Source organism: Pseudorasbora parva, chromosome 7, assembly GCF_024679245.1.
Source record: "Pseudorasbora parva isolate DD20220531a chromosome 7, ASM2467924v1, whole genome shotgun sequence".
Classification (NCBI taxonomy): domain Eukaryota; kingdom Metazoa; phylum Chordata; class Actinopteri; order Cypriniformes; family Gobionidae; genus Pseudorasbora; species Pseudorasbora parva.
In genome coordinates, this window is record NC_090178.1 from 30,109,084 (window position 1) to 30,136,866 (window position 27,783).

Consider the following 27,783-nt stretch of genomic DNA (forward strand, 5'->3'; position numbering starts at 1 on the left):
TATGTAAAAGTGCAGGCATACTCAGAACTTTTTCTTTCTTCAGTTTAATGTTTATTAAATATAGAAATGTACATAACTGCCCTTTACATATGTGGGGTGCTTTAAATGTATAAAACAATTTTTTTTAAAACATGAGCATCATGAGTACAGTGATATGTACCTCAACAGTCATCTCTTTAGACTGCTCCTCCACCTGCTGAATGACCTCATAGCGTGTGCAGCGGTAGTATCCTCCTGTAGAGGAACTGTGTTTTTTCCATTCTTCCAGACAGATCCAGCAGAAATCATACTTGCACTGTACAGACGCACAAACATTCTTTATTAATAACACTTGTTCTTAAATGAACCATGAGTCTACTTTTATTATGTCACTAGCAAATGCATTTATCAGTCTAGCAGGAGGCACACTGGGAGTTGTGGGATTCTGACAGCAGGGATTATGCATGTTGCTAGGAAACTATCTTTCTCACTTTTTATTTTTGGAGTGCTAGTATTTGAAAAGTCTCCGTTTAGTAACCTTGTTGCACGACGATCAAGACTGAATTTACAGTGAAGCATTGCATCCTAAGGCACACGTACGCATTTCTTTTTCTTTAGGTTTATTAAGATTTCCTCATCTACTATTCTTAAAATGATTTAACGTCAGCCCGCTGTTGAAGAGGCAGAACTTTTCTAAACAAATCTTAATCTTTACAATAACATTCAATTATGATATAACATGAAAGACCATAATGATTAGCGGCAAAACATTACATTCAATGCTTCAAAATAATCATTATCGACCCTTCCAATCAGGTTTTCATCCAAAGTTCCACTTTTTGGTCATGATTTACACTTTTCTCAGCTCACAGCTTTGTGTGCACAATTCCCTTCAAGTTAACTTCCTACAGGAAGATAATATTTCATCTCTACTGAGAAACATAACACCCCAGTCAAGGTGTCCCCCAAAGTTCTGTTCTTGGCCCTCTCCTTATCATAATCTACAAACTTTCTATTTGTCAAGTCACCACTCATTATGGTCTCAGTTATAACTGATGATATTTATTTTACCATCTGTTCTGATATACACACCCTGAAAACTGTGAATTTTCTTTAAAAAAAAAAAGCATAATTAAAACTAAGTGGGCCATATTTCGGCCATATACCAAACTTCCTTGGTATCATGTTTGTTCACTTCCAGAGTTCACACCAACTCTTGTCAAGCCTGCATTCTACACCTCTGAAAAACTCCATGCCTGCGCCCCATACTTAACCTGGTATATAAATAAATCCTATTATTATTACGCAAATAACCTTGGCACATTGCATGTGGTTACAGCCCTCATTCTTCTGAATGGGAGATTTGCAGTTGGCACAAGATTTGGAGTTGGTGAGTAACCACAGGCAGTTGGCAGCATCTTCATACGCCTCACTTACACCTGCCACTGAAATGGAAAAAGACAGAAATAAAGATGCTTGAGGACAGGTAGGAACAGCACTTCAGAAAATGTATCTAAATGGTTACTGCAAAGTATACGGGAAAACAAGCTCACGTTCTTCTGGTTTCATGTCAGAGACTTTCTGAAGCCACATTTTCCAAGTTTGGCAGTCACATGGTTCATGGGCTTCTCCTTGGCACTCCCTGTGAGGAGAAACACCAGCATGATGCCAGGCTTAAGTACGAGGGAAATTACATTTCTAGTGAATATCTTATTTCTGTTTTATGCATTTGATTTAGAATGGCATTTTAGGGATACATCTTGTCGAACATAAGTAAAATATGAATCTATGCTAACATATATATATATATATATATATATATATATATATATACACATATATACACATATATATATGTATGTAATATGTTAGTTGTTGTATGTCTCCTTACTAATGGACCTTGAGTCTGGAAATAAAGTTGAATTGAACTGAATATTAACATGGTGTAATGTAACAGTAGATCATGTTCCAGTTTAACATTTAGCACTGTTTTTCCCTGCTATCTACAACCCAACAGTTGAGAACCACTGCTATTAAACAACGATGGCACTGTTGACCGCAAATGCCTTTAAAATGACAACTTCGGCCAAGGGAATGATCCTCCATATTAGATTTAAATCCATATTCACACAGACAGATAAAATGTGTTTTGACTCAAATATAATGCTCAGATCTGGCACAGGCAGTGATTAGATACGAGCCCACTGAGTGTGTGTGCGCGTGTGTGTGCGCGCGTGTGTGTGTGTGTGTGTGTGTATCTATGTGTTTGTGTGTTGGGGACATAAGGGCCAGAGCTGTAGGGAAGAGAAACTCAGCCAGCTGCATCGGCAGAGACCACTGTGAGCAAAACATACATACAAACACACATTCTTGAATATAAGCCCGATAAATCATGTTCTAGTGAACTGGAGTTTTTGTTCAGAATCATAGATTCTCTCTTCTGGTACTATAGATATTTGTATCAGTTACTGGCACTGACCAGCAGAAGAGATGGCCCTTTCCACAGTCCACCGCAGGGGCCTGGAGGCGAGGAAAACTGAGTGGGTCAGAGGTGCTGGCACCTGGTCCCTGTCCGGCCAATCGCACAGCTCTATCACAGCCAGCCCGCGGGCACCACCGGATGGCAGGATTATTCTCAACAAATGCCTGAGGGAGAAGAAAACGAGTAAAAAGTAGGAGCAAGGAAAAACGTAAGAGAAAGCAAGTAAAGGATGCATTTAAAACAGAAAACACTTATCCTTTTATTTATTTATTAGGCCGCTTTCTCTAATTCTATGATTCCGATTGGTCAAATGCAGCACTGAGCATGCATATATATACATATATATACATATATATATATATATATATATATATATATATATATATATATATATATATATATATATATATATATATATATATATGCATTTGACCAATCGGAATCACATATTCACATAACAGTTCACATATTTGACGGTTCGGGACGTACCTCGTTTTTGAAGTCGCGGTGCGGTACGGATTGGGTACAGCAGTTTTACAAAATTGCTTTTTTTAATCTTTATTCCACAGTGGCTTACTGAAAAACAATTGTCCGTCCTTAAATTAAGTAATTTATAACTAAAAGTTTCTTAAAGATAATGTTGTAAACTATACAACAGAGCCCAAACTATATGCCTATTTTTAGATGTAATAATCAACACTCATAAGCTTCACATAAGCTTTTGTAATAAGTTTTTGCATTACCTTCTAAATATAAATATACATTTTTTTTTTCTCCAATTCGTTGTTGAAGTATAATCATTTATACACAGTGGCTGTCATTTTCATGACAGATTTATTTAAATACATTAAATAATCACGTCATCACTAACAGGTTAAGCAGAACATTATGAATGTAGTGCTTATATTTACAGAAAGAGTTCATCTCTCTAATGAAATAACCAGCTGTGGACATTAAATTATTTCTGAGGTAAATGTGATACTACGCGTTTTATTATCTTTCTGTGGCTGAAACACTGATTGAGTGATTACACAACATAAAATGCTCTTCAGTAAGTTGACTCTAATATGCCTAATATGCTGACTTGGTGCTCAAGAACATTTCTTTATTAATATCAGTGTTAAAATGGTTGGATTTCTTTTGCAACATATTTTTAATAACTTTTAATCAATTTAACGCGTCCTTGCTGAATTCAAGTTTTACTTTCTTTAAAAGAAAATCTTACTGACCCCAAACTTCTGAATGGTTGTGTTTATATACATTTTGAACCATTTTTCTTAATAGCAATTCAATTTAAATATATTAAAAATAGTATCAATTTCAGATCAAATAAAAAAGATCTTATTTTAGTCATGTAAAGAATTTGCCTTAAACTTTTGTTACTTAAAAAAAAACTAAACTATATTTTGTCCTCTACGGTTCATCTAATTTGCTGAGTCTTGTTATGATCCCAGGATGAGAGTTAATTTTTACCAATAGCTCCAGAAGTCCATCAGGGTCACTCTGACCCTGAAAATGGTTACAATAGAGCACAGACACCACTGTGGAAGAGTCAACATCACCATGGCAACATAATGAAAGGCTTGGGACTCCCCAGTGTGAGAAGTGTCATTCTCAGATATTTTCAGATGAGAGCTGCCATTGTTACAGTTACTTCAACCCTCTCAGCTCCCATTTCAATGTTCCACCGTTCTGGACTGACTTCACAATAACGCTAAACACACACTAAACACTCCACTGAGAACTGTCTGTGTGACTGGAAAACCATCTATGAAGACAGAATCACAGAGTTTAAATCAAAACCTAATGCTGACTGACTGACTGACTGCTGTAAATGCTCATGTGTAACTCACAATTATAATGGCATCTATCCACATAGTTTAGACTAACCAGACTAGTGCATCTGATCATGTCATTATACCTTGATGTCAAACTGCAGATAACGTTTGTCCATCTCTCTGGACACAATGCTCTCAATGACCTCAACAGGAACCAGCTGGAAGCAGTCATAGGCTGGGCAGAAGATATTATGGGCCTCCCCCTCCTGGATCTTCAGATTCAGAAAACTGCCAAGGGCAATGTAGATATGACAGTTACATGATATTACAGCAGTAGTGAGAACTGACAGTGACTGTAATGTGACTAAAATGCTGAAAGGCTCTAATAAAGGAAACTCTCACCTTTCCCAGCAAACTCTGCAGAACTCGTGACCACATGGAATATCAACTGGCTCCTCAAACATGGAGGCTGCACACATACATATGCCGCACTGACAGCGGAGAACAAAACAACCTCAGTTACAGCATATCTACATAAGACATAAAATACATTACATACAGATTAAGCAGCATAAAATTGATCAGAATAATACACTTTGGGGGAAAAAATTATAATTCACATTTAGCCGATTCATCATGGCAAATTGCACTATTCAAGAAATGTAACCAAAATCCTCATGCCTATTCAATGATTATCAAGTTCATTTCTGGTGTAGACTGTGGCTTTGTGAAAGTGGTGATAATGCACCGAAAGGAACCCGGTTTTAGACTACAATGTCTTCTTTATTGATACATGAAAGAACTGATTGTCACGACATACTGAGACTGTTCTGATCGCTCATGAACCAAGCTCATTACACAAAGCATTTTGGTCTTCTGATACACACCAAATCGACGTCAACGGAAGCCGACAGAGGTGTCGGCTCACATCAGCCACGTCTGCATGGGCAAACAAAATTGCGCTTGAACACTGTGTCACTGTTGTCACTGTGGCGAGGTTGACGGGCGAGAGACGCGGGAGGAGCGAGCGAGACCGGGACGTGATTGAAAGGGATAGTTCACTCAAAAATTAAAATGTGATGTTTATCTGCTTACCCCCAGGGCATCCAAGATGTTGGTGTGTTTGTTTCTTCAGTAGAACACAAATTAAGATTTTTAACTCCTACCGTTGCTCGTATAATGCCTAATGTCAATGTGGTATAAGGAGGCATAAGGACGAGTGACACTTGTGAAGGACGAGAGAGGACTTTATGTTATGTTTGGTTTATGCTTTATTATGTGTGTGTGGTAGTCGTCCGTGAGGGGCTGCCCGCGTTACTTTCAGTTTGTTTATTTTATTTGATTAAAGTCTTTTAAATGTTTTACGGTTCCCGCCTCCTTCTTCATAACAAAGTTCAAAAACTACAGCCCACGGTGAACAGCCAACAAAAATGTATGTTCTGCACCTGCTTGAGAGATAATAACTATCCACAGCAGCAGATGACAGTATTCTGTATTCGTCATAAAGGGATTGTGAACTAGAAATGTGAACATACAAACTATCACCAAAGCAGCGCTCGCTTACTATTTTTAATGAATCAACAATTGGGCAACATACTGTTATGAAAATATTCATACATAATCTGAAGACGAGGATAAATTTATAAGGACTTCTTTGTGTACCCTTTTCTTCTGCATTTGCTTGCTTTGTCACTTTAAGTTTTTTTTTCAGTCAGATTGATCTCTTTTCCCGACAGCCTGATGGCGATTCAACATGCTCAATCGGACAGACTAAAGCCTTGTTGGGTCCAGACCCTTAGATAACGCTTCAAAAGCAACTTAAGGTGCTTTCATACTAAACTGATGTCTGACAATTGCCCTCTCAGAAGCACAGGAAGCAGGAAATGAAATTCATGGCTTTAATGTCAGCAATAAAACTTAAAAACGCAAACAGGTAAACTTCAAACAGGGTTTCAGATGTTAAATTTTTATCAATGAAAGTAAGTCTTGATTAATATAAACCTTGATAAAAATAAAAATAAAAAAAAACGATAATGTCCATAAAGTAAAAAATATATAATTACTTCCTTTGGCTATTCAATTGTGGTGTTTTTGTATTTCCCTGTGCATTTGAATTTCCGAGGCTAGAGAATCTGTGTCAAATAAAGAAGACTCTTGTGGAAATGTACCTTTTTTTTTTTACCACTTTTATATGCAAAAATATTAGCAGTTATTTGCAGCCCTACCCCAAACTGACCCATTAATCACTTTATATCCATTAGGCACTTTATTTCCACTTTTAGAATATTGTCCTTTTTTATTTTTTTAAATAAGTGCAATAGGAAAAGGGAGAAGAATGTGTTCGGAAAAAGGCAGATCTGAACTCGGGGTCAGTCGTGTCAAAAGTTAACACTAAGCTTCCTTACTCTCTATGCCACTTATCCTGTAACTAGTGGGATTTCTTTTGTAATTTTGTCTGGCTCAATCAGACAATAATGGGGGGAATCAGTGCAAATAGCCTCTGCCAACAAGGCGAGCTATCTGAATTATAATAAGCTATCTGGCGAGCTTGCTGTGAATGCAAAATGTAAAATATGGAGAAAATGTTGGAGCAACCTTTCATTGATCCAGCTTATGGGATTTGAATCTAAAAAAAAACTCTCAGTAGACCCAATCTAACCCCACCCGAAATGATCACTTAAGCATTTAAATTATATGATTGCAGACATTGTAGAAAGAAGAAAAACAAATTATTGCACATCGTCTCCACAAAAGAGGCTGTAGAATTTATAGGGCTGTCAACGAATATTCTAAATTCAAATATATATTCGAATAGTTTTAAAAAACGTATTAATTAATATTCAAAAAAAAAAAAAAGTAAGGGAAAAAAAACGCCCGCGGTAGTAGAGGTCTGGCTCTCTGCTTTGCGAGTAGGTGGACTCATAAGGGTTCAGGGACAGGTCACAGGAGTCGCAGTCAGGCACAGCGTCAATGCTAAAACTTGCAGTGAAGATGTCAGAAAGTGCAGAGCCCAACTCGACCACAGCAGACAAAGAGATTTTAACTCCAAAATCCAAAAGTACTTTGGATTTTGGTCGATAGGAGGTCTAATTGTTGAGCCGCAAGATAAAGTTGTATGCAAGCTATGCAAGATACAGTTAGCAAACCATACCTTATTTTACTGACCAGCAGTCTTTAAACAGAAACTTTACTAAAGTGTAGGCTACTGCAATTAATGAAGAGATATTGCATGAATAAAGGATAAATGCACTGCTTCCACTGGTTTGATTATTTACTGTTTCATCTCAAGGAAAAATACCATGTTTACCACAGCTCGCTCGGAGCGTTCAATATGCTGTTAAACTTCAATTAATATTAATAATATTTGTTTCAATTACTGAATGAAGCCTGCTATATTTGGGACAAGAGACGCAACCTTAAATTGCTTGCACAAAACTCCTGATCACGCACTCAAAGTTTGTTCATTTAAACCATTATGGGGAGAGAGCGTGATCTGAGGGCAAGAGAGAGTGAGGTCTGCAGTCTTGGCCATTAGTTGATTTACTTGTTTTTTTATGTAAGTAATGCGTTGTCAAATATGTTTAAACTTAAATAGGCTACCTATACTAGTTTGTCTCTTTGTATTAATTTGTCTTTTTATTGACGTAATGCACGACATTGACAAAATGCCCAACCAGATGTTCGAATGGTTCGAATATTCGTGGTTTTTTTAGAGGGAATATTCAAACGTCATTTTTGAGCAATTTTGACAGCCTTAAGAATTTGCTACCAATAACTAATAGAGGACCAAATCTGATCCCTCACCAGGGAGCGATCGTCATCAGCAGGGGTCAGGCTGATCTCGTCCGGAGAGGTGATGGATGAGCGGGTGGTGCGAGGCGTACGGGGTGAGGGAAGGGTGTCCCAGGTGTTGTAGCCTCTAGGCGGAGGAGTGGGCATCTGAACACCTGAGCGCTGGCAGCAGTCTTCAGCATTAGACATCCAAGCTTCCAGGAGTTTCTCCCTGTCCCAGTCTAAATTTCAAACAGATACTCGGGTCAGTGTGCTTGGCGAAAACTGCTACAGGAGGAGTCACTCTAATTCTGAAAAAATACATTCATTCACCTTTCAAATGTTTTAAATGATCTGAAAATTACAGATTAATCAACAGTTTCAAGAAGGCTGTTCCTCTGAGTGGGAAAAAAATACCCAGAAGTTGTTTTCCCACAAGATATGAAAGCACTTGATTGTCATCATATTAAACATGCCGATCATGGATGGTATACTCCCACACAGAACAAAAAGGAGGTGAAGCTATTAGGAAGTACATTTTATTAAAGAAAACTACAACAAAAAAAGGTACACATGCACTCTCTCGGGGCTGCAAAAAAGCGTTGATGATCTGAAAACACAGACAAACATATACCGTTAGAGATTAGCAATCTCCACAGAAATATTCTGCCTTAAGTCTTTGTTCCTTCATGTGGCTACTACTGTTACCAAATCTGCGATCAATCCTTCTCTTAAAAATGATCTGTAATAAATCTAAAAATGGATCTCGACCATATTGTTTGCATTTGTGGTTGTGGAATAAATGCACTTATGAAACCTCTGTGTGACAACACACACTCATTTTTACTGTTGTTATATCAGAAAAATATTAACATAATTCGGAATTAGGAAATTTACTATTAGGAAATTCAGGAAATTTTATCTTTTTGAGAGAAGATTTACCAGTTTTAATATTGTAGAGTGTTAATTTATATGATAATAATATAAACCAGAAAACTTGAGTATATCAGTAAACAAATCGATCTTATGAGTAAACGTTGTCTTGATTTGTGCTTATAAGTTAATAATTCAGAATAATTATAAGTGCAATAATTCTCAAATGACATGATCAGTGATACATTTGAAACAAAGTAGTTGGTATCATCAGTTTAACTGTTATGCAGCATGACTAAAACTTTTCATCGACTAAAACTAGCCTAAAATTCCCAGACTTTTAAGCCTGGTTTCACAGACAGGGCTTAGATTAAAGGTGTCCTTGATTATGACTTACTTTTTTTAACTTTAGTTAGTGTGTAATGTTGCTGTTTGAGCATAAACAACATCTGCAAAGTGATGACACTCAAAGCTAAATCCAAATGGAGACATTTTATTTTTACAGAAACCGCTTAAAGGGTTACTTCAGCAATTAGCATATGGCTTTGTATCAGTAGAAACCCGGGAGTATATTCGAAAATCAAGTTCATTCAGCTCAATCATCATGGTGAATTTATTGTATTTGTAGTCTTTCATCCCCATGAGACAAAAATTAATTTTCTGTCTTTTCTCAGTCTAGAGGACACCAAATTCAAAAATAATTTCACATTTCTACTACATTAATGACCCAGTTTAAATACCGATTCACCTTCCCAGTGCTGAAGTACCCCTTTAAGGACTACAACAAGCTTCTTATCGGGTTGGTGACGTCACAAACCCTAAAATTAACATAAACAGTCGCATCCGTCTTTTCACATTTATTGCAATATAGTATGTAACCCAACTGCAATAGCATGTCATAAACACAAGATGACAACCTAAGTTATAACTGTAATTATACTATACATGTTATATCTCAAACATGCATTTTAGTCTAGGACTAGGCTTAAACCTTGTCTGTGAAACTAGGGGATAGTCATCTACAATTAGATGAAACAAAAAACAACTAAAAAGGGCATTTGACACAGGACTGTGTAAACCTAATTAAAAAACAAAAAGCTGAAAAAACTATCGTTGCAATTAGCAGTTAAAAGCAACACTTAAACTGCATGTCAAGATATTCAATCCATAATAAATGCAAAAAGACATTAAAAACTTTTTGAACTAGCTCCAACCTCCAGTTTTCTGCAAACAGAATAAAAGGTTCCTCTTCCTCTTTTTCAGGGCTACACAATAGGACGTGGTGACATATAAAAATGACATGGTATATACATGGCATTATGTGGTATCTTTGAATGAACTTATCGGTCAGCATCAATGAAGAGCGCTAGGGTAAGAAAAGATAAGAAATGCCACTTCTCACAGGAAATCCTGGAGACAGTCCAGACAGCAAAAGACAGATAACGCAGTCCATATTCCAAGGCGAAACAAATAAACAAACACAATCAAATAAAACCTATTCCCAAATGAAAATCCACAAAATGCATTGCACAGCTAGCACAATTGATTGTACTCTTCTATGTTTAGTATCATGGTTTTAGAGTCAAAAGCGTGAATTTGGGTTTAAGATTAAAAGAAGGTGAGACTGCATATTTGAGCCTCGGCTGGTGGTCTCAAGAGAGGCTGTGGCAATAATAGCGTCGCACATGAATCAGAGCTCTGCCCTTTTTTCCCATGGGTTCTAGTCATCTGGAACAAGGCCTGCTAGACAGCCTGCTCACATAATTGGAGATTATTAAAGAAAGCACTGATCCAATTACGAGTCTTGTGCCAGAGAGTTTAGCAGCTCTAAACATGAGAGCTCTTGTAAAATTATGGAGAAGGAATCTTGGTCTGCTCTGAGATTACAAAAGCTTTTTAGACTTGATGTCAGCAAAAAAACACCTTCCAGTTTATTAAACTTCTCTAGGGACAATTCCATACCCGTTGCACATGAAGCTATTTTTTTCACAAGTTAGGAACTGGAAGGACTGCATTTGAATGAACCTAAGAGGTAGACCTGGACTGAATATATGCCTGCATATTTACACAGAATTCAAAAGGCCAGCCCACACAAAGTTCTACAAATGTCTCTTCTCTTGCATGTTTGTTTGTTAAATAACAGTCAGAAGCATCATATACATAAAAGTCAGAAGCACTGTATCCATTCAAAGCAAACTACATGGCCCATCAGTTGAGAGTCAAGCAGAATGAAAAGATCAAAAAATGCTTAAAAACAGGGCAGGTGATTTGTTCCAGAAACATTTTTTTCTGCTGGTTGAAAGTAGTGCTGGGCGATAAAACGATAACGATAATTATCACGATATAATTTTCCTCGATAAAACGATAACAACAGTTCGATAAATTCTCAATATAATGCTTACGCGCTATGCGTAATGCTGCGCACGCGTATTGCAGACCGGGCTTCGTGGTGCTGCACGCGATGATGTTTACAGTCTGTGGCTGACAGGCTTGGAGGATCGGAGTAAAGTGGAGCGATAAAAATAAGCAATAGTGAAGAAAATCCAGGGCACACGACCAGCACGGAGGACACAGATATCGTTGACAAGTTAGTTCGCTCAACTTCAGTGGTTTGGAGATATTTTAGCGATCCCATCCGACATAAAACAGAGCGACATGTGTAGACTGCTTATCATAGGTTCACGTTCACCACATGGAATTTAGTTATTAAATTATTGTGTTTCTTCAAAATTCTTCCATATAACCTTGAGCCCAAAACAGCGGTAAATCTACATTAACTACATTCACACACAGGCTTATTACCTTGTTAGCTGTAGTGGGTGATCGACTTACAACAAGCTAACGTTACCAAACTATAATCACTAAAACATCGGACTTGTATATCGCTATCATAATTGTTTGTCTTTGGTGATGTATAAATGACTCAGCATCGCATGTATCAAAAGAGAAATAATTACATGCGATGTTAAAATTAATAAAATAGACTAGGCCGCCCTTACTGGAGATCCACAAATACTGAACTTTGCTTTCTCCCGACCAGCCCACTGTCTGTGAGGTGTGTGTGTGTTGGTGAGATGCATGGTGGACCAATCCACTGTGAGGCAAGAGAAGGGGGACTCAAAATGTTTCTTAAAACGCTTTTTTTGCCCGTTTGCGTTTTTAGTGTTTTACTTACACAATTAAGTATATATAATACTTAATATTGAGAGTTTTTGTTCTATTTCAGCAGCGAAAATCGTTCACAGCAGAACCGCAACGCGTCTCACAGCAACATGTGTGTAAATGAACGATTCAGTGTTTGAATGAATCGTTTGAATGAACGACTCAATGACTCGCTCATTAAGACGGCCACCTGCTGCCACCTACTGGTGGTTTAATTTGATCTTTAAACATACTTTCCAACATGTCTTATTTGTCTATTTAAAACTACAAATCTCAAAACATTATTTAATGCTGTTGTAATTTTTCAGTGTAAATTATTTAATTTGTCTGGTAACAGCCCTTATAGTGTTTTATTTTAATTTAATGTATTGATCAAAATTACAAATATAAAATGAAACCTGAAGCATAGCCTATATTTAATAAGATTAAGGGAAAATGCCCTTCATAAAAGGTGAAAATATCACAAATTTCAAATTATTTAATCAAAATAAAAACCACAAATATGCAGATTTAAATATGTCAAAGCTGATTGAACAGTGGTGAGAATATTGCTTCAGAATAAATTATATTTACAACACACACACACTTTTCCGGACAAGCTAATTTTTTACTTGGACAAGCTTGAACGATTTACTTGTTTGAAGGACAAGCACATGAACATGCTTAATGTCAAGCCCTGTATAATGATATTATTGATATATAGTGTTGAGTAAAATGCTGACCACAGTTAAGATTTAAATAAATAAATCTACCTCAGTTTAAATAAATTGTTCACTTGTTTGGGAAGTTTTTGTCATGTTTTGACAATAAAGGATTATTGTAGGAACCACAGTTAACTGTCCGTTTTCTACATATTTCACTCAAGAGCAAAAATATGCCTTTAAACTTTAAAGAAATAAAGATTTTACATTTATCATATTTATCGATATCGGCTGACATGGTAAATTATATTGTGATAATTTTATTGGGCCATATCGCCCAGCCCTAGTTGAAAGTCTCTACACTTCCTGATAGCAATCACAAAGTTAAGTTGTCTGTGGACATAAAACATCACATGCCATCAGCATTTTCAGATGACAGTCACAAGCACTGCAACCGGATGTCATAAGGATCTGTCATTCAGAAACATGGCTTTTCCTATCACTGCTATGCTTATGACACTCATCTCTACTTCTCATTTCAACCAGATGATCCTTCAGTTGGTGTTCGTATTGCTGCCTGCCTGACAGACATTTCTGGCTGGATGAAGGATCATCACCTTCAGCTCAACCTTGCAAAGACAGAACTGCTTGTGGTCTCAACCAACCCAGCACTTCATCAAAATTTCTCCCTTCAGTTAGGTTCATCAACCATAACTCCTGGTTGTGAGTTGTGATTGATGATCAGTTAAACTTCACTGACCACATTACTGCTACAGCCCGGTCCTGCAGATTTGCATTATACAACATTTGGAAGATTAGACCCTTCCTATTAGAGCAGGCCCCACAACTCCTGGTCCAGATAAGTCTTGTTATCTCCAGACTGGACAACTGCTCTTGCAATTATTGCAATCAAACCCTTGCAGCTGATCCAGAATGCAGCGGCGAGAGTGGTCTTCCACTAGCCAAAGAAAGCGCACATCACGCCTCTCTTGATCAGTTTGCACTGGCTGCCAATGGCCGCTCACGTCAAATTCAAAGTACTGGTACTCGCCTACATAGCATCCACAGGCTCTGTACCAATCTACCTAAACTCGCTTGTTCAGACTTACACCCTACAGAAGCTTATGTTCTTCAAGTGAACAACGCCTCGAGATTCCATCCCAATGGAAATAGACACAAAATCACTCTCACAGATCTTTTCGTGGACCTTTCCCACCTGGTGGAACGACCTGCCTAGCTCAATTCGAGCAGCTGAGTCTGTAGCCATTTTCAAAAAACATCTAAAGACAACTCTGTTTCAGCCACACCTGACCAATTAAGACTAGCACTATTCTATTAGTTTTTCAGTTTGTTTATTTATCATTAAAAAAATAGTATGTGTAATGTGCTAGATTAAGTGAGACTTGTTACAGCACTTGCAGGCTGTTGCCCCTTGTTTGTCTGATTGCTTCTGTTCCTCTCCCCATTTGTAAGTCGCTTTGGAAAAAGCGTCTGCTAAATGATTAAATGTAAATGTAAAACAGCAGCCATCTTTTACAGTTCCTCCTGCACCAAAACAATGAGCTTTTACATTCCGCTTTGAAACCAGATCTTCCGCAATCGTCTTGCACTGCCGGGTAACACTGACTATCGCATCAAGCCTACAGTTAGGGCCCTATAAAATCCATTTTAATTTTTCCCAAATTCCGTTTTATTTTTTCCCAAATTCCGTTTTTTCCATTTTAATATTTGCAGATTAATTTTTTTCTGAAAATTAACATGAAAAAATAACACATTTCACCATGAAATCATATAGTGAATTGATCTGTGTGTTTAACAATAACCATTATGATATCCAGAGCTGTGAAAAATGAAAATAAAATACATGAAAACACAACACTGACAGAAGTTTTTTCCCCAACTTCAAAGGCCCCTTTAAATGATTAAAACTAGATGCTTATCTTAACTTTAAGGTAACTTTTATCATGTAAACTGCCCATATACAGCATGTTATATGCATATGTGTTTGGAACAGAGGGGAACACGGTCGCATTTGCAAGAGATATGCTGCCTAATGTGCCTCTCATAAATCAAAGCACGAGAATGACAGGGGTCGAGCAGAACACCGGAAAATCTGACAGAATGGACAATATTTGTCTGTATTTGCAATACACAAGCCGTGGTTCAGCTGCGCGCGACCAATGCTGCCTGTGTAAAGCACAACGGGCATGCGGCTCCCACTCTCCATACACAAAGCTTCTGCGCTGCCTGCGCGTGTAGTGAAACCGGCGTTGGCGTCGAGTTTCTTAACTTTTTCGCTGACGAAAGCAGAGCCGTGGAGACCAACTTCGCCATACTTTCATTGTTTTGAAGGGGGAGCTAAAATGACGGGAGGGGTTGTGTGGCGAAGATTTGCTTCCCCCGGTCTGCATTTTCCTCAGACATACGTTCTCCTCCCACACAAAACAGAATTTCATTACAAATATGTAAAATTCCGGGAAAATCTGTGTTAACACTAGATTCCACGTTAATATGCTGATTCCGCGTTAATATGCTGATTCCGCGTTAATATGCTGATTCCGCGTTAATGTGCTGATTCCGCGTTAATGTGCTGATTCCGCGTTAATGTGCAGATTCCGCGTTAATGTGCTGATTCCTTGTTAATGTGCAGATTCCGCGTTAATGTGCTGATTCCGCGTTAATGTGCAGATTCCGCGTTAATGTGCTGGTTCCGCATTAATGTGCTGATTCCGCGTTAATGTGCTGATTCCGCGTTAATGTGCTGATTCCGCGTTAATGTGCTGATTCCGCGTTAATGTGCAGATTCCGCGTTAATGTGCTGATTCCGCGTTAATGTGCTGATTCCGCGTTAATGTGCTGATTCCGCGTTAATGTGCAGATTCCGCGTTAATGTGCAGATTCCGCGTTAATGTGCAGATTCCGCGTTAATGTGCTGGTTCCGCATTAATGTACTGATTCCGCGTTAATGTGCTGATTCCGCGTTAATGTGCTGATTCCGCGTTAATGTGCAGATTCCGTGTTAATGTGCAGATTCCGCGTTAATATGCAGATTCCGAGTTAATATGCTGATTCCGCGTTAATATGCAGATTCCGCGTTAATATGCAGATTCCGCGATTGCGGAAATTATAGGGCCCTATACAGTGAGTGATTGTTTCTTTTTGTTATTTATTTAACATCAAAAATACAAGACAGCAGCAGGAATATTTTGGCTGCTATCAATTTAAGACCAAATGTTCACTAGAATACAGGATACATTTTGACAGTTTTGTGTGAAAATGTCTGTTATTACACTATTATCAGTATACGCTGATTCATAACTGTTCAAATCTTTGTTTGCGGATTGATAACAAACACGGAAGAGAAGACAATGCTGAATAAAGTCGTAGTTTTTGTTATTTTTGGACCAAAATGTATTTTCGATGCTTCAAGAGATTGTAATTAACCAACTGATCTCACATATGGACTACTTTGAAGATGTTTTTATTCCCTTTCTGGACATGGACATTAAGGTGAGTCATTAATGATATTATTTACATTTTTGGGTAAACTAACTCTTTAACTCAATCACATGCGAATAAAATAAAAAACAATTACCATATTGTTCCAAATATAAGAGCACCCTTTTTCAAGAAGTACCTTTTGGAAAAAAAGGCTTTTTGAAGAACAAATCTTGTATTTATACAGATTTTTTTAATATAAAGAAAATGCTTTTACTTTTAACATATTTTAATTTTTTTATTAAAAGCATGGTAAATACTGGTAAAATGTACAAACGTAAAAAAAATTAGGCATACCATAAAAATAACCTGTAGTCCATCAGAATTATTTAACAATTAGGCTATCCATCTCATAGTGAAAACCATGTAGCCTACCAAAATTTCATTAACAGTAGAAATTAAATCTTATTGTAGCTGAAATATAGTTACCGTCTTACATACGTTATAAGTTTGGTCCTGTAAGCGCACGCATACATGACAGGTACACGGGTCTTTTTGCACTTACAATCTTCTAACATTACACTCCGACACACGGTTTTCAGCTACCAATAAGCATGTAGTGCTTTCAGCACATAACATAATTCAATTTGGCCCTGACAATAGAGTCAAAATATCTTGTGACCAAACAATCGTACCGTGAGCCCGAAGAAGAGCCTCTGCGGTGAAGAGAGGAGCTTGCAGCATGTCTGCCGTCTCCACTATCAGCATGTCCTTCAGTCTCCTGAGGTCTTGCACTCTCAAACCTTCATAAAACTGAAACACAAACAGAGCTGTGTTAAATATTGAGTCATAGCATTTCACTATTCAGTCATCTGCATCCAACTCTTATATTTTTATTGGTCCAAAAAAATGCAAGTTAAAATCTGTCACATCTGGACAACAGGGCTTGAGGCCAATGTTAATGTGCTTGAAAATTCTAGTTTATTTGGAGAGCTCACCTCCCTGCGGTCTAAGGCTGCATACTCTGCCTCGATATCCTCGGCATGGGGGTCAGTGGAGAAGACCATCTGAGACTCCAGACTGAGCGCAAGCTCCTTATGATGCTGCCTTTCTGCACAGTCACATGGGGTCTCCTTGTTCTCATTCTCCGCAAACAGGTCTGCACCACGCTTCACCAGAAACTGCAGAGAGGTTCAACAGGGAAATACTGTTAATATGCAGTGGAAAGATCAATAGATTAGAGTTAAGAGGTCGTAATGTGAGGAATCAGATTATCCTGGATCTTTTGAGCTAATAGTTCATGGAACTAAGACACACTGTACCTTTCATGCATAAATATCAAGACATCAACACACATCCTTTTCATGAACAGCAGATGTGGAATAAAATGTGGTAACTTTATTTCCTTGTTAAATGTAACATGTACCAGGTAGATACTATAGTAATATAAATTATGCATAATTTCATGCAACTGAACCTAAATCAAACCCTCATCCAAACCCTTACCCTATAGTAAATACATGTAGTTAATTATTATATATAGCCAGTTAATTATTATTTCCCAGTACTTAAATGTATAATTAAACTGTAACACGGACACCTTAAAATGAAGTATAATTATATAATATATAAAAAATATATATGTGTGTATTTTGTGTGTATGTGTGAAACTTCTAGTAGTCTATTGTTCTGGTAGAGTAGAACAATAAAAAAGTGCATCTTTAATAATCGATAATAATAATCAATTTAATATTGATAATAATCAATAAACTATTTTAAAGTGCATCAATAAAAAAGTACATCTCTTATGTACATAAATTAGCCATGAAAAATAGTTTATTTATTATTTAACATTAGCTTTAACTAATGTTTCCACACTTTTTAGGAATTCATTTTCTTTGAAGGGATTTCTTAGGCTTCTGCACACAGATGATTTAACCATCTTTATTGTCAAAACAAACATTTCATTCAAGATTTCCAAATGTTCTAGGTAAGGGGTCAATATATGTGATATGTCGACATTAGGTTGAGAACGAATAAAATGTATCTACGATCTTCCTTTAGAGAGAGATGCTGGGGGCACCCTTTTCAACTAAAAACGTAAAACGTCTTATGCGTTTTGGCCATACATTTGCACAACAATGGCGTTTTGGGGGCCTGAAAACGCAAGCATTTGAAAACTGGTTACAAAGTGCAAGTTTTTGAAAAACGATAGTGTAGTCTCTTTGTAAATAACAAAAATGCAAATGTGTGAAAATGGCAACGTTGTGCGCATATACATTACTTCTTTAGTCTACAAGTGTGTAGTGTTTCTTTACAAAGTGCCATAGCCAACTACTGGCCTGCCAACATAACAGTGTTTTTAATCGTTTTTACAGATCCGTGTGAACAGGGATGTCTATCAGAGGTGGACAGTAACATTTACTTGGGCACTGTACTCAAGTACACCTTTTGAGTATCTGTACTTTACTTTAGTATTATTGTTTCTGGAAACTAATGACTTTTACTTCACTACGTTTGAAAGAAAAAGATCATACTTTTTACTCCACTACATTACTGTCAAGGTCCTCAAAGTCAAAAGTCATTTCTGCAGCAGCTTTGAAAGTCAGGATTTTTTTCTTCTTTAAAGGGTTTTTGTTTTTTGCAGAAACCCTATCAGGAATCACTCTTGCAGGATAATGTGAAGTTCAATGATTTCCCAGAATTTTTTGAAAACTGATCAGTTTATAGTAAAATGGAAGAAAAAACATTCAAAATGTTCATTTTGGCGTGTATTCACATGCACAAAGTTGATTATGTCTTAAGTGAACGTAAACAGTTGGGAGAATATCAGATGTGTATCAGTGCATTGGATCCGTGCATTCAGCCTTAAAGTGACAGCAGCTTTGTAACTAATAAAAGTTGTTGAATGTTCGCCGGTTTCCGCCTCCTTCCTTCCCACCTAAGAGTCGTTTATTACATTGGTGCCGAAGCCCGGGAGGATGGAGGGGGATCTCGCAGCTGAGGGGGATCTCGTTGCTGAGGAGTTCACCGGGGGGCCAGGGGGTACGGGAGGTACACCCGAGACTGCGCCTACTCCCCCCCGTGGGCCCAATCTCCGTATCTCACGCGTCTGGGGTGGCGGACGAGACGAGAGAAGCGGGAGATAGAGACCGTGAGAAAGTGGAGAGAGGAGAGAGGAAAAAAAAATAAAATAATCTGGTCCAGTTCCCCGTCACACTGCCGCTCGGTCCTCACCAGCCGAGAGGCTCTTTCTCGCGGTGCTATGCGATGGTGCTGGACGCCCGGTGGACGGCCCGATCTTCCTCCGCCCCCTGGCGGCTCCCTGCTCCTCCCCATCATGGCGGACAGCAGCAGCAGGCTCCAGCCCACGGCAAACACTGGCGACTCCTCCGCTCCCTCCAGAACGGCCGCCACCCCACCTCGACCCAGGGGCACGGCAGTGAGCTCTCCGTCCCTCTGGTCTTCACTCGCTCCAGCACCACCACCTCGGGCAGCCTCTCGCAGTCCTTCTCCATCCGCGCTCCCCGAACTCCTCAGCACCGCGATCCCCCTCAGCTGCGAGGGCTCTTCGACCCGGGCTTCGGCACCAATGTAATAAATTAATCTTAGATGGGAAGGAAGGAGGCAGGAACCGGCGAACATTCAACTTTTTTTAAATAAACAAAACGAAAGTCCTGGTCCCCTCTCGTCCTTGACTGGTGTCGCTCGTCCTTAAATGCCTCCGAGCTCCCTCACGAGAGGACTCGAGACCGGTATGGCTCGCAGGTGACGCTCCTTCGCAATCATGTCCTCGGTCTCACCTGCTCCTCCCATGTCCCTCGCTCGTTCACCTCGCCACAGCTAGCATGTCGGATGGAGCATAACTGACTGGCTAAAACCATGATGGCATAATGTGCATTTATACAACAATAACAAAATAATGCATTGACATAAAAAAGGAAATGTACTTTTAATACTAAAGTACTTTTACTTAGGTAAAAATCAGTTTTTACAACTTTCACTACTTTTACTTAAGTAATAAAGTTGTGTACTTTGACCACATCTGATGTCTATACAGGGAATAGTGAATGATTTGGTTCATAAAAACAGTGTCAGTGCACATGCACATTTTGACAGATACAAGCACCAAGGATACAATGTGTTTCACATACCTCCACACATGTCTTCATCCCTGAGGCAGCAGCATAGTGTAACGGTGTGTTCTTTTTGTTATCCGTGGCACTAACGTCTGCACTCTCATATTCACCACGGTCTAGTTTGGCACCAGTCCACTTAAGGATCATCTGGAGGCACTCAGCCCGCCTGCGTTCATCTTCATAGGGCCGGGCCAGACGAGGCTGCAGCGCCCCTTCAGATAGCAGGATATGCGGACCCATGCACAACACATGCAGTCCGGTCTCATTGTGCACATTACGTTTGTTGGGGTTCCCATCCTTGCTGAAGAGGAAGGACCTGTGAAAAGACGGCATGGGGAGTCAAAAATAAATGTTAATATGCACTTAAATGTTGGGAAATGGTAAATAAATTAGTCGTCATTGGTTCACAATTCAAGATAAATTTTGACATCACACCACACATAGAACTTTCCAAAGTCTCTTTTTTTAACGATTATAAATTGAGCAACACACTGGCCTGCTGATTCAGACCCAGAATCTTCAGCACATTTGTAGTTGAAACAGCTGGTTTGCCTTAAAATAACTTTCAGAGCTGGGCCCATAAATTCTCACTTTTTAGCCAAAAGTGTTTCAAACTGGACAAGAAAAACAGCAGAATGTGATTGCATATTATATATAATTACTTTCAACAGTATCAAAGCATTCAAGGAAATCATCTATAAAATCATGCCTGGAGCCTGACGGACAGCCTACGAGTGCGTCAGATTCAATTGTCATGCGGTCCACAATAAAACTTTTTTTTTTAAACATGCCACTGTTTTTTAGATTGTTCCCTCTGTATTTATAGTGGTTTGTTTCATATGGTTTTGAAAACCTTTTTCAATAAAAGTTACAGTTTAATGACTAAAAATGTCAAGAGGTGTAAACAAGTTAAAAGTGATCATTTTATCATGATTTTTTTTTTTTGTTGTTGTTGAAATTTATAGTTTTTCTAGATTTTAACTAAATGATTACAATTATCCATTCATAAATGTCCTTATATCTTTGTGTAGTTGCACCACATGACATTTTGCACCAACTTTAGTTGGTCATAAAAAAGTCAAATTAATTTACATTATTTTAAAACACATTTTGAAAACAAGAGGTTTCATAACCATAATATATGGCAGTGGTGGTATTATTTCTTATAAAATGTTTTTCATGTTGGTTGGACCACATGACTTGTAATTAATATACACACATTTTAATAGGCAGTGAAGCATTTTATTTATATACTTGTGTAATATATATTTTTTTTTTTTTTAATAAATAATTATAAAAGACTGCAAAAAATACTTAAGGTTCTCGGCTATATCACCCTAGCATTTATTTTATTTTAAGTCCCCCCGAAAATATCAAAATTAATCTTAATTCAGAAATTGGAAACATGCTCATCAAAGAATGTGTATTCAAGTCATTGTATGAAATGTATTTTAATAGATTAATGAAAGTTTTACAAAATAATACATTAATAGATGCCAAAACAGCAGAGGTGGTAAAAGTACTCAAAAGTTATACTCAAGTGAAAGTATATATACCTAAATAAAAAAATACTCCAGTAAAAGTAGAAAGTCCTCCATTCAAACATCACTTGAGTAAAAGTACAAAAGTATCAGATTTAAAACTTACTCAAGTACCGAAAGTAAAAAGTAAATATTCAAATTAACTGTAAATATCAATTATTAAGCAGATAAAATCTTTTGGGACTGATATGCAATGCTTTAATTGAACAAATGATAAGATTAGATACTGCAATTAAGAATTTGTTAGATTTGCAATTAATAGGAGACAATGAAGCACCTTAACGCAGTATAGGGGTTAAACTTAAAATAGACATGTTCCATAACATTAGCTCCATAAAACAGATGAGGAGCAAGATACTATTAACTAATTCAAAATTAATTCAAAAGCCATAACCACAATGACATATTACGTAACAATTGGTTAATAGTCATGTGCCTCAACAAGTAAAGTCATACTATAATTTTGCCAATTGCTATGATTAATGATTAATTAAACAGACAACTGAGAGTCGGAATGCATGGCTTTGAATACATGAATTTACATTATTAGTTAATGTAATATGTTATTAGGGAATTAATGATATCATATTTAATTAATAGCAATTCATATATTACTTAATCTATTAATCATAGAGAATATTCATTAGTTGCTTATATTCATTAATAAATGGTTTAGTTCTTCATTAGTAATACATTAACTCATGATTATCTGTGCATTAGTTAGGCATGAATTATAATAGTGCACCTGTATTGTAAAATGTTACTGATGTTTTCATAGTAAATTGTGTGCCGCAAAATAAATAAGTTGGGGAAACACTGAGCTAACGTTAGTGTGGCAAACCTGACTTGTCAGCTTTTCCAAGTCTATACCCGACTGGATCATCCATGAATGACCAGAACGGTTTGGAAATCAAGTGTAATAAATACTTAATACTTGGAGGGGGCATGGGGAAATGTATTGGAGTAAAAAGTAAACTTTGCCTTTAATATTGTAGTGGAGTAAGAGTAAAAGTAGATGCAAATAAAATATACTCAAGTAAAGTACAGATCCCCGAAAAAAATACTTAAGTAAAGTATCAAAGTATTTTTACTTGATTACTTACCACCCCTGCAAAACAGTGCCATTGACCCATTAATGATTACTAGAGATAAATTAAAACAAAGCAGAATGCCAAAATGCTAAATATTACTGGAGAAACCCTGTCTTACCTGAGTATGCGTGTCATTGCATGTCTGGCAGCATAATGGAGCGGGGTGTTATGTTGGTACGGTTCGCCATATGAGGTGTTGGGATCTAGTGACTCTTTGAACTGAGGGTTGCCCTCGTACAGCTGATAGGCCAGAACCTCATCGCCATTGATCAGTGCCTTACGGAACTTAGTGGCTGTGTTCCCCATCTCTCGCTTTCCAGCTCTCCAGAACGATCAGACCTCTTCAGCCTGTTGGCCCACAGATAGCTGACATGGTGCACTTCCTGGAAACAAGAATAAAGCAAACAATATGTTCACGGTACAGAGAACTTCATTAGATAGGCATTAGCTACATCATGTAGGCCAGGATTGTCCAAACTCAGCCCTGGGACTGTCCTTCAGAGTTTAGTTCCAACTTGCCTCAACACACCTGCCTGTAAGTTTTAAGTATTCTTAGTAAGACACTGGTTAGCTGGTTCAGGTGTGTTTAATTGGGGTTGGAGCAAAACTGCAGGACAGTGGCCCTCTAGGAGCAGGATTGAACACCCCTGATATAGGCCAAGTACACACGGTAAAGTTTCAGGAGTGACAAAACACATAGATTCCTCATTAGTGGCTGTTTCTATGGTCAAAGCCAGTCTGTGAACATTCGAGAGCAAGTTGAGTGTCTGCAACCACAATTAGACACATGTATGAATATCTATATCTACAACTGCAGCAGAGGATTTTCCTAAACTAAGGCCATCCTTAAAAATATTTTGGTTTGCAGTAACAGTAAAAAATAAAATAAAAAGGGTCGGTAGGTAGGTCTATATTTTTTTTCCTCCAAATTTTAATACAAAAAAAAAGTACATTTTTGGTGATGGTGATTACGTAGGTATGAATTTAAACAAATTGGCATATCGTGACATCACTTACTGGGTCTTCAAGCCGTGCCTTCGGGCGTGTAGGCTAATTGCAGGCTATATAGACCACAAACAAATTGAAATATTTGTCAAAAACATGTTTATTGCATACATTTCAGGTGCATTCTTTAAGAAAAGGGTCCAACCACCAGCTAGCTGTCATTGACTCAAAGCTGTCAACCCTCCCTTTTTTTCCGGGTTTCTCACGTATTTAGCTCTTTTCCCGCTGTCTTCCCGTTTTAGTATTTTCCCGTGATATGTTTCTTATTTTTACGCTCGATTGTGTTAACTCAGAACACGCAACTATCTGTGTCTCTGAAGTGGCTTGCACTTCTTGCCAGACCAACGCATCTGGTGATATAGACTAGTGCATTTGAATATTAAAAAGCAAAAAGTTGTTTTTATGAATTCAATTAATTAAGTAGCTATAACCAGCTATTCAAACAAGAGCAGTGAGTGAGTCCTTATCTTTTGTTTGACAGACAGCAGTAAAGGCTACTGCCCCTTTAAGACCTAATACAGAGATATGCATCGTCTTTCTCAACTGTATAAAGTTCTCTTAAGGCATAAACAGACTGTCTGATGGATACTCATCAAGATCGACATGTTGACATACTTTTTGTGTGAGTTTATCCGTTCAAACGCAAGACTTGAAAGAACTCAATATTTGCGCGCTGTGAGACGTGCGTGCGCTGCGCACAGAGACAGATCTTCTCTCACTGCAGAGGTTCTCATTAGGGATGAGTCACGATTTTCGAATATTCGATTAGTTGATTTAACTATAGAATATCGAATAGGCTGTGCGATTGTCGTCTAAAAAAAATCCAGGTTTGCTGCGCTGATGCGGTGGTGACGTGTTAATGTAACCAGCGGGTGGCGCGCGCTGTCAAAACCGCACGTAAAAGCTGTCAATCAGTTTTCACACAACAAAAAAATAATACATCATCATGCACACTACGTAGAGTCACGATGTCGAATAAGAGTTCTGTGTGGAGTTCTTATAATAAAATTAATGAAAAAGAAGTGCAGTGCAAACTCTGCCATGCGATGCTTGCTTATCATAGGTCAACCACTACAATGCACAGTCATCTGAGAGCAAAATCCGGTCCATCCACAGGTCAGCAGGAATCAGTGGCTAGTTTTATGATCCGATCAACCAAGTCGGATGCTAGACGGGCAGAGCAAACAACGGCCCTCATCACGAAGATGATCGTTAAAGATATGCTTCCGATCAGCTTTGTAGAAGGAGAGGGTTTTAGAAGTCTGATGGAGTTTGTAGAACCCGAGTTTACTGTCCCGTCTAGAAAGACGATCACTGTCAGACTGGAGAAACTTTTTGATGACCGTAAGGGAGCTGCACAGTCAGTTAGGGATAGTTGAAAAAATGGCACTGACGACAGATTCATGGACAGCGCGTTTATCCACATTACAGTGAATTAATTGTTAACTATATAATGAATTAAACAGTCACCATTGGTCTCTCTCCCTCTCTTTCTTCATATATGTAGCCTTTAAACCGTTTTAAATTAATAGCGAATAAAAGCGATAACGTTCCAGTGGACAGATATCTATCATTGATTTTTTCTTTCTTTCTTTTTTTCGAAACATGCAAACATATCACCCAAGCTAGAAAGTCGACAAAGCAATTTCGGTCAGAATTACTGTAGCCTAATCGGTAACAAGCATTGAGAAAAATGTAAAATGCTTATTCCTCGCTTAATTTTTTATATAGGTTGCACGTGAGGTTATTTTAGCCGAACCAGACTCAGCTTTCTACAGCCTGGTTGCACTTGAGGGGAAAAAAGCCTTCTTCCACTTAAGAGTTGTATAGCCTATTTTTAAGCACTTTTTATTTTAATATAGGCCATCTCTTTACATAAATATTATTGTCTACTTTAAAAAAACTGATCTCGTTATTTTTCCAACCCAACTAATGATGCATCTGCGCTTTCTATATTGCGCATGAGGGAAAAAGGTTCCTTCCACTTGAGAATAGTTGTGCACTTTTAAACACTTTTTATTTTACTATATCTCTTTACATAAATATTTTTTATCCTTAAACTGTAATTTCGTTATTTTACTAACCCAACTAATTAGCCTACTCAGTGCTTTAGGTTGCACGTGAGAGAAAAAGCTTCCTTCCATTAAGAGTAGTGTACTTTTAAGCACTTTTTAATTTAATATATTTCTTTACATAAATATTATTTTCTATTAAAAAATATATATAATTTCGTTATTTTTTTAACCCAATTAATGACTCCGCGCTTTCTAAAGGCTATCACGTGAGGGAAAAAAGCTTCCTTCCACGTAAGAAGAGTTTATGCACTTTATGTCGCTTTACATAATTTTTTTAACTAAGTTTTTTTTAACTATAATTTAGTTATTTTTCTGACCAAACTAATTACTCACCCGTGCTTCCAATAGGTTGCACGCACTTTTCTCGGAGATAGGGCCTATTCATTTTTGATTTTGCCTATTTTTATTAACGGTCGTTCGTGTAGCCTATAGTTCATGACCAATTTACAATATTTCATCAACATAGTTTATTTTGAAGCCTATTCTATTTTGTTTGTTCTGTGTACAAAATAAAATATTTTTTAAGTTAAATGCAGAGGCTATAGCACTATTCGCACGGGGTTAGTATTATCTAGGGACCTCTGAAATTAGGCTAATTCCCCACATCTGAGTTTTGCGTAATAAATAAAAAACGAAATTATGTTTATTTATTACTATAAAATAATCAAAACGAAATCGATGCCTGTTTAATGATTTCATACAGCTATATCTATAACGAAGTCTTGACATCATATCCGGGTAATAAGTCAGTAAATTCGAGTAAAATCACAGGCTTATCCCGTGCGAATGCGCGCCACGCAAAACTCAGATGTGGGGGAGTAATTTCTAAATCACAGAGGTCCCTAGATAATACTAATCCCGTGCGAATAGTGTTTAAGACGTATAAAAAAGACGAGAAGATCAATATTTGTGTAGCCTGCCTGACACGGTATTTTCACAGATCTCATCTCTCATCGTTTAACCTATTTAAAATGGCATAAATGCATCAGTTATATTCTCAATTTAATTTACAGAGCCATCCCTACAAAGTTTTTAGGTTAACTATAGAAGAGACTATATAGAATTAGTATGTGTCGCACTCGCAAGAACGGGCGCGTGGCATCAGGATGATTGCGTGATGTTGGTCAGCCTTCACGGCACAACCATACTGTAGCCTACACGATGAACTTGAGTGCCCATTAAATGAAAGGCATTTAGGAGATTATACACACATTTTCCCCCGGCCTTTATTTGTTTGTGCTGACCACGCCACTATCCGGCGTTTAATTGACCAAAGGCTTTTATTTAACGATATACCTATGCCAGTTTGCGTGCATGCGGGGGAGGGGTGCGATTTTCGAATAATATTCGAATAATTCCCAGCGATCATCGAATATTATTTTTGCTTGAAATGCACATCCCTAGTTCTCATTCGCGTCTTCTGGCGAATATATGAGTGATGATGGCGAAAATGACTGGTCATACGGCAGCACTCGCATGCATTAAACACAGTTTACAAAGATAGACCGTTTTGCCCACGTTTTCTTTTATTATCGCTGTTGTAGTGCACGTGTATCCATCGACAGAACCATACATAAAGCATTATTTTTCAAGTTACAACCAGTGCCGCCGCTCCCACCACGCGCTGGGGTCGAGCAGAACACACGCTACCCATAGCAACGCGTTATGACAACGACATTTCAGACATTCAGCTTTCCCGCCATTTGTTACTGCTTTGTACACGTTGTTATATTAATTATAATTCAAATTCTGTTTTATTCGCCACAATATAGTAATGATAAATGTTGAGAGGGGCACTTTTGATTAAT

The 27,783-nt window shown here is 37.8% G+C and overlaps 1 protein-coding gene across 1 annotated transcript in view; it reads right to left on the reverse strand.

Moving 5' to 3' along the window:
- ankib1b (ankyrin repeat and IBR domain containing 1b) overlaps nt 1–27,783 on the reverse strand; it is a 43,162-nt gene that overhangs the window by 8,370 nt on the left and 7,009 nt on the right. The window contains exons 2-12 of the mRNA XM_067449030.1: nt 23,014–23,278; nt 20,279–20,579; nt 17,123–17,305; nt 16,820–16,937; nt 8,044–8,252; nt 4,642–4,730; nt 4,383–4,527; nt 2,459–2,625; nt 1,533–1,621; nt 1,294–1,424; nt 161–295 (exon numbers count right to left, since the gene is read on the reverse strand). Coding sequence (XP_067305131.1) covers nt 161–295; nt 1,294–1,424; nt 1,533–1,621; nt 2,459–2,625; nt 4,383–4,527; nt 4,642–4,730; nt 8,044–8,252; nt 16,820–16,937; nt 17,123–17,305; nt 20,279–20,579; nt 23,014–23,201 — 1,755 coding nt within the window. The 5' untranslated portion in view covers nt 23,202–23,278. The remainder of the gene's footprint in view (nt 1–160; nt 296–1,293; nt 1,425–1,532; nt 1,622–2,458; nt 2,626–4,382; nt 4,528–4,641; nt 4,731–8,043; nt 8,253–16,819; nt 16,938–17,122; nt 17,306–20,278; nt 20,580–23,013; nt 23,279–27,783) is intronic.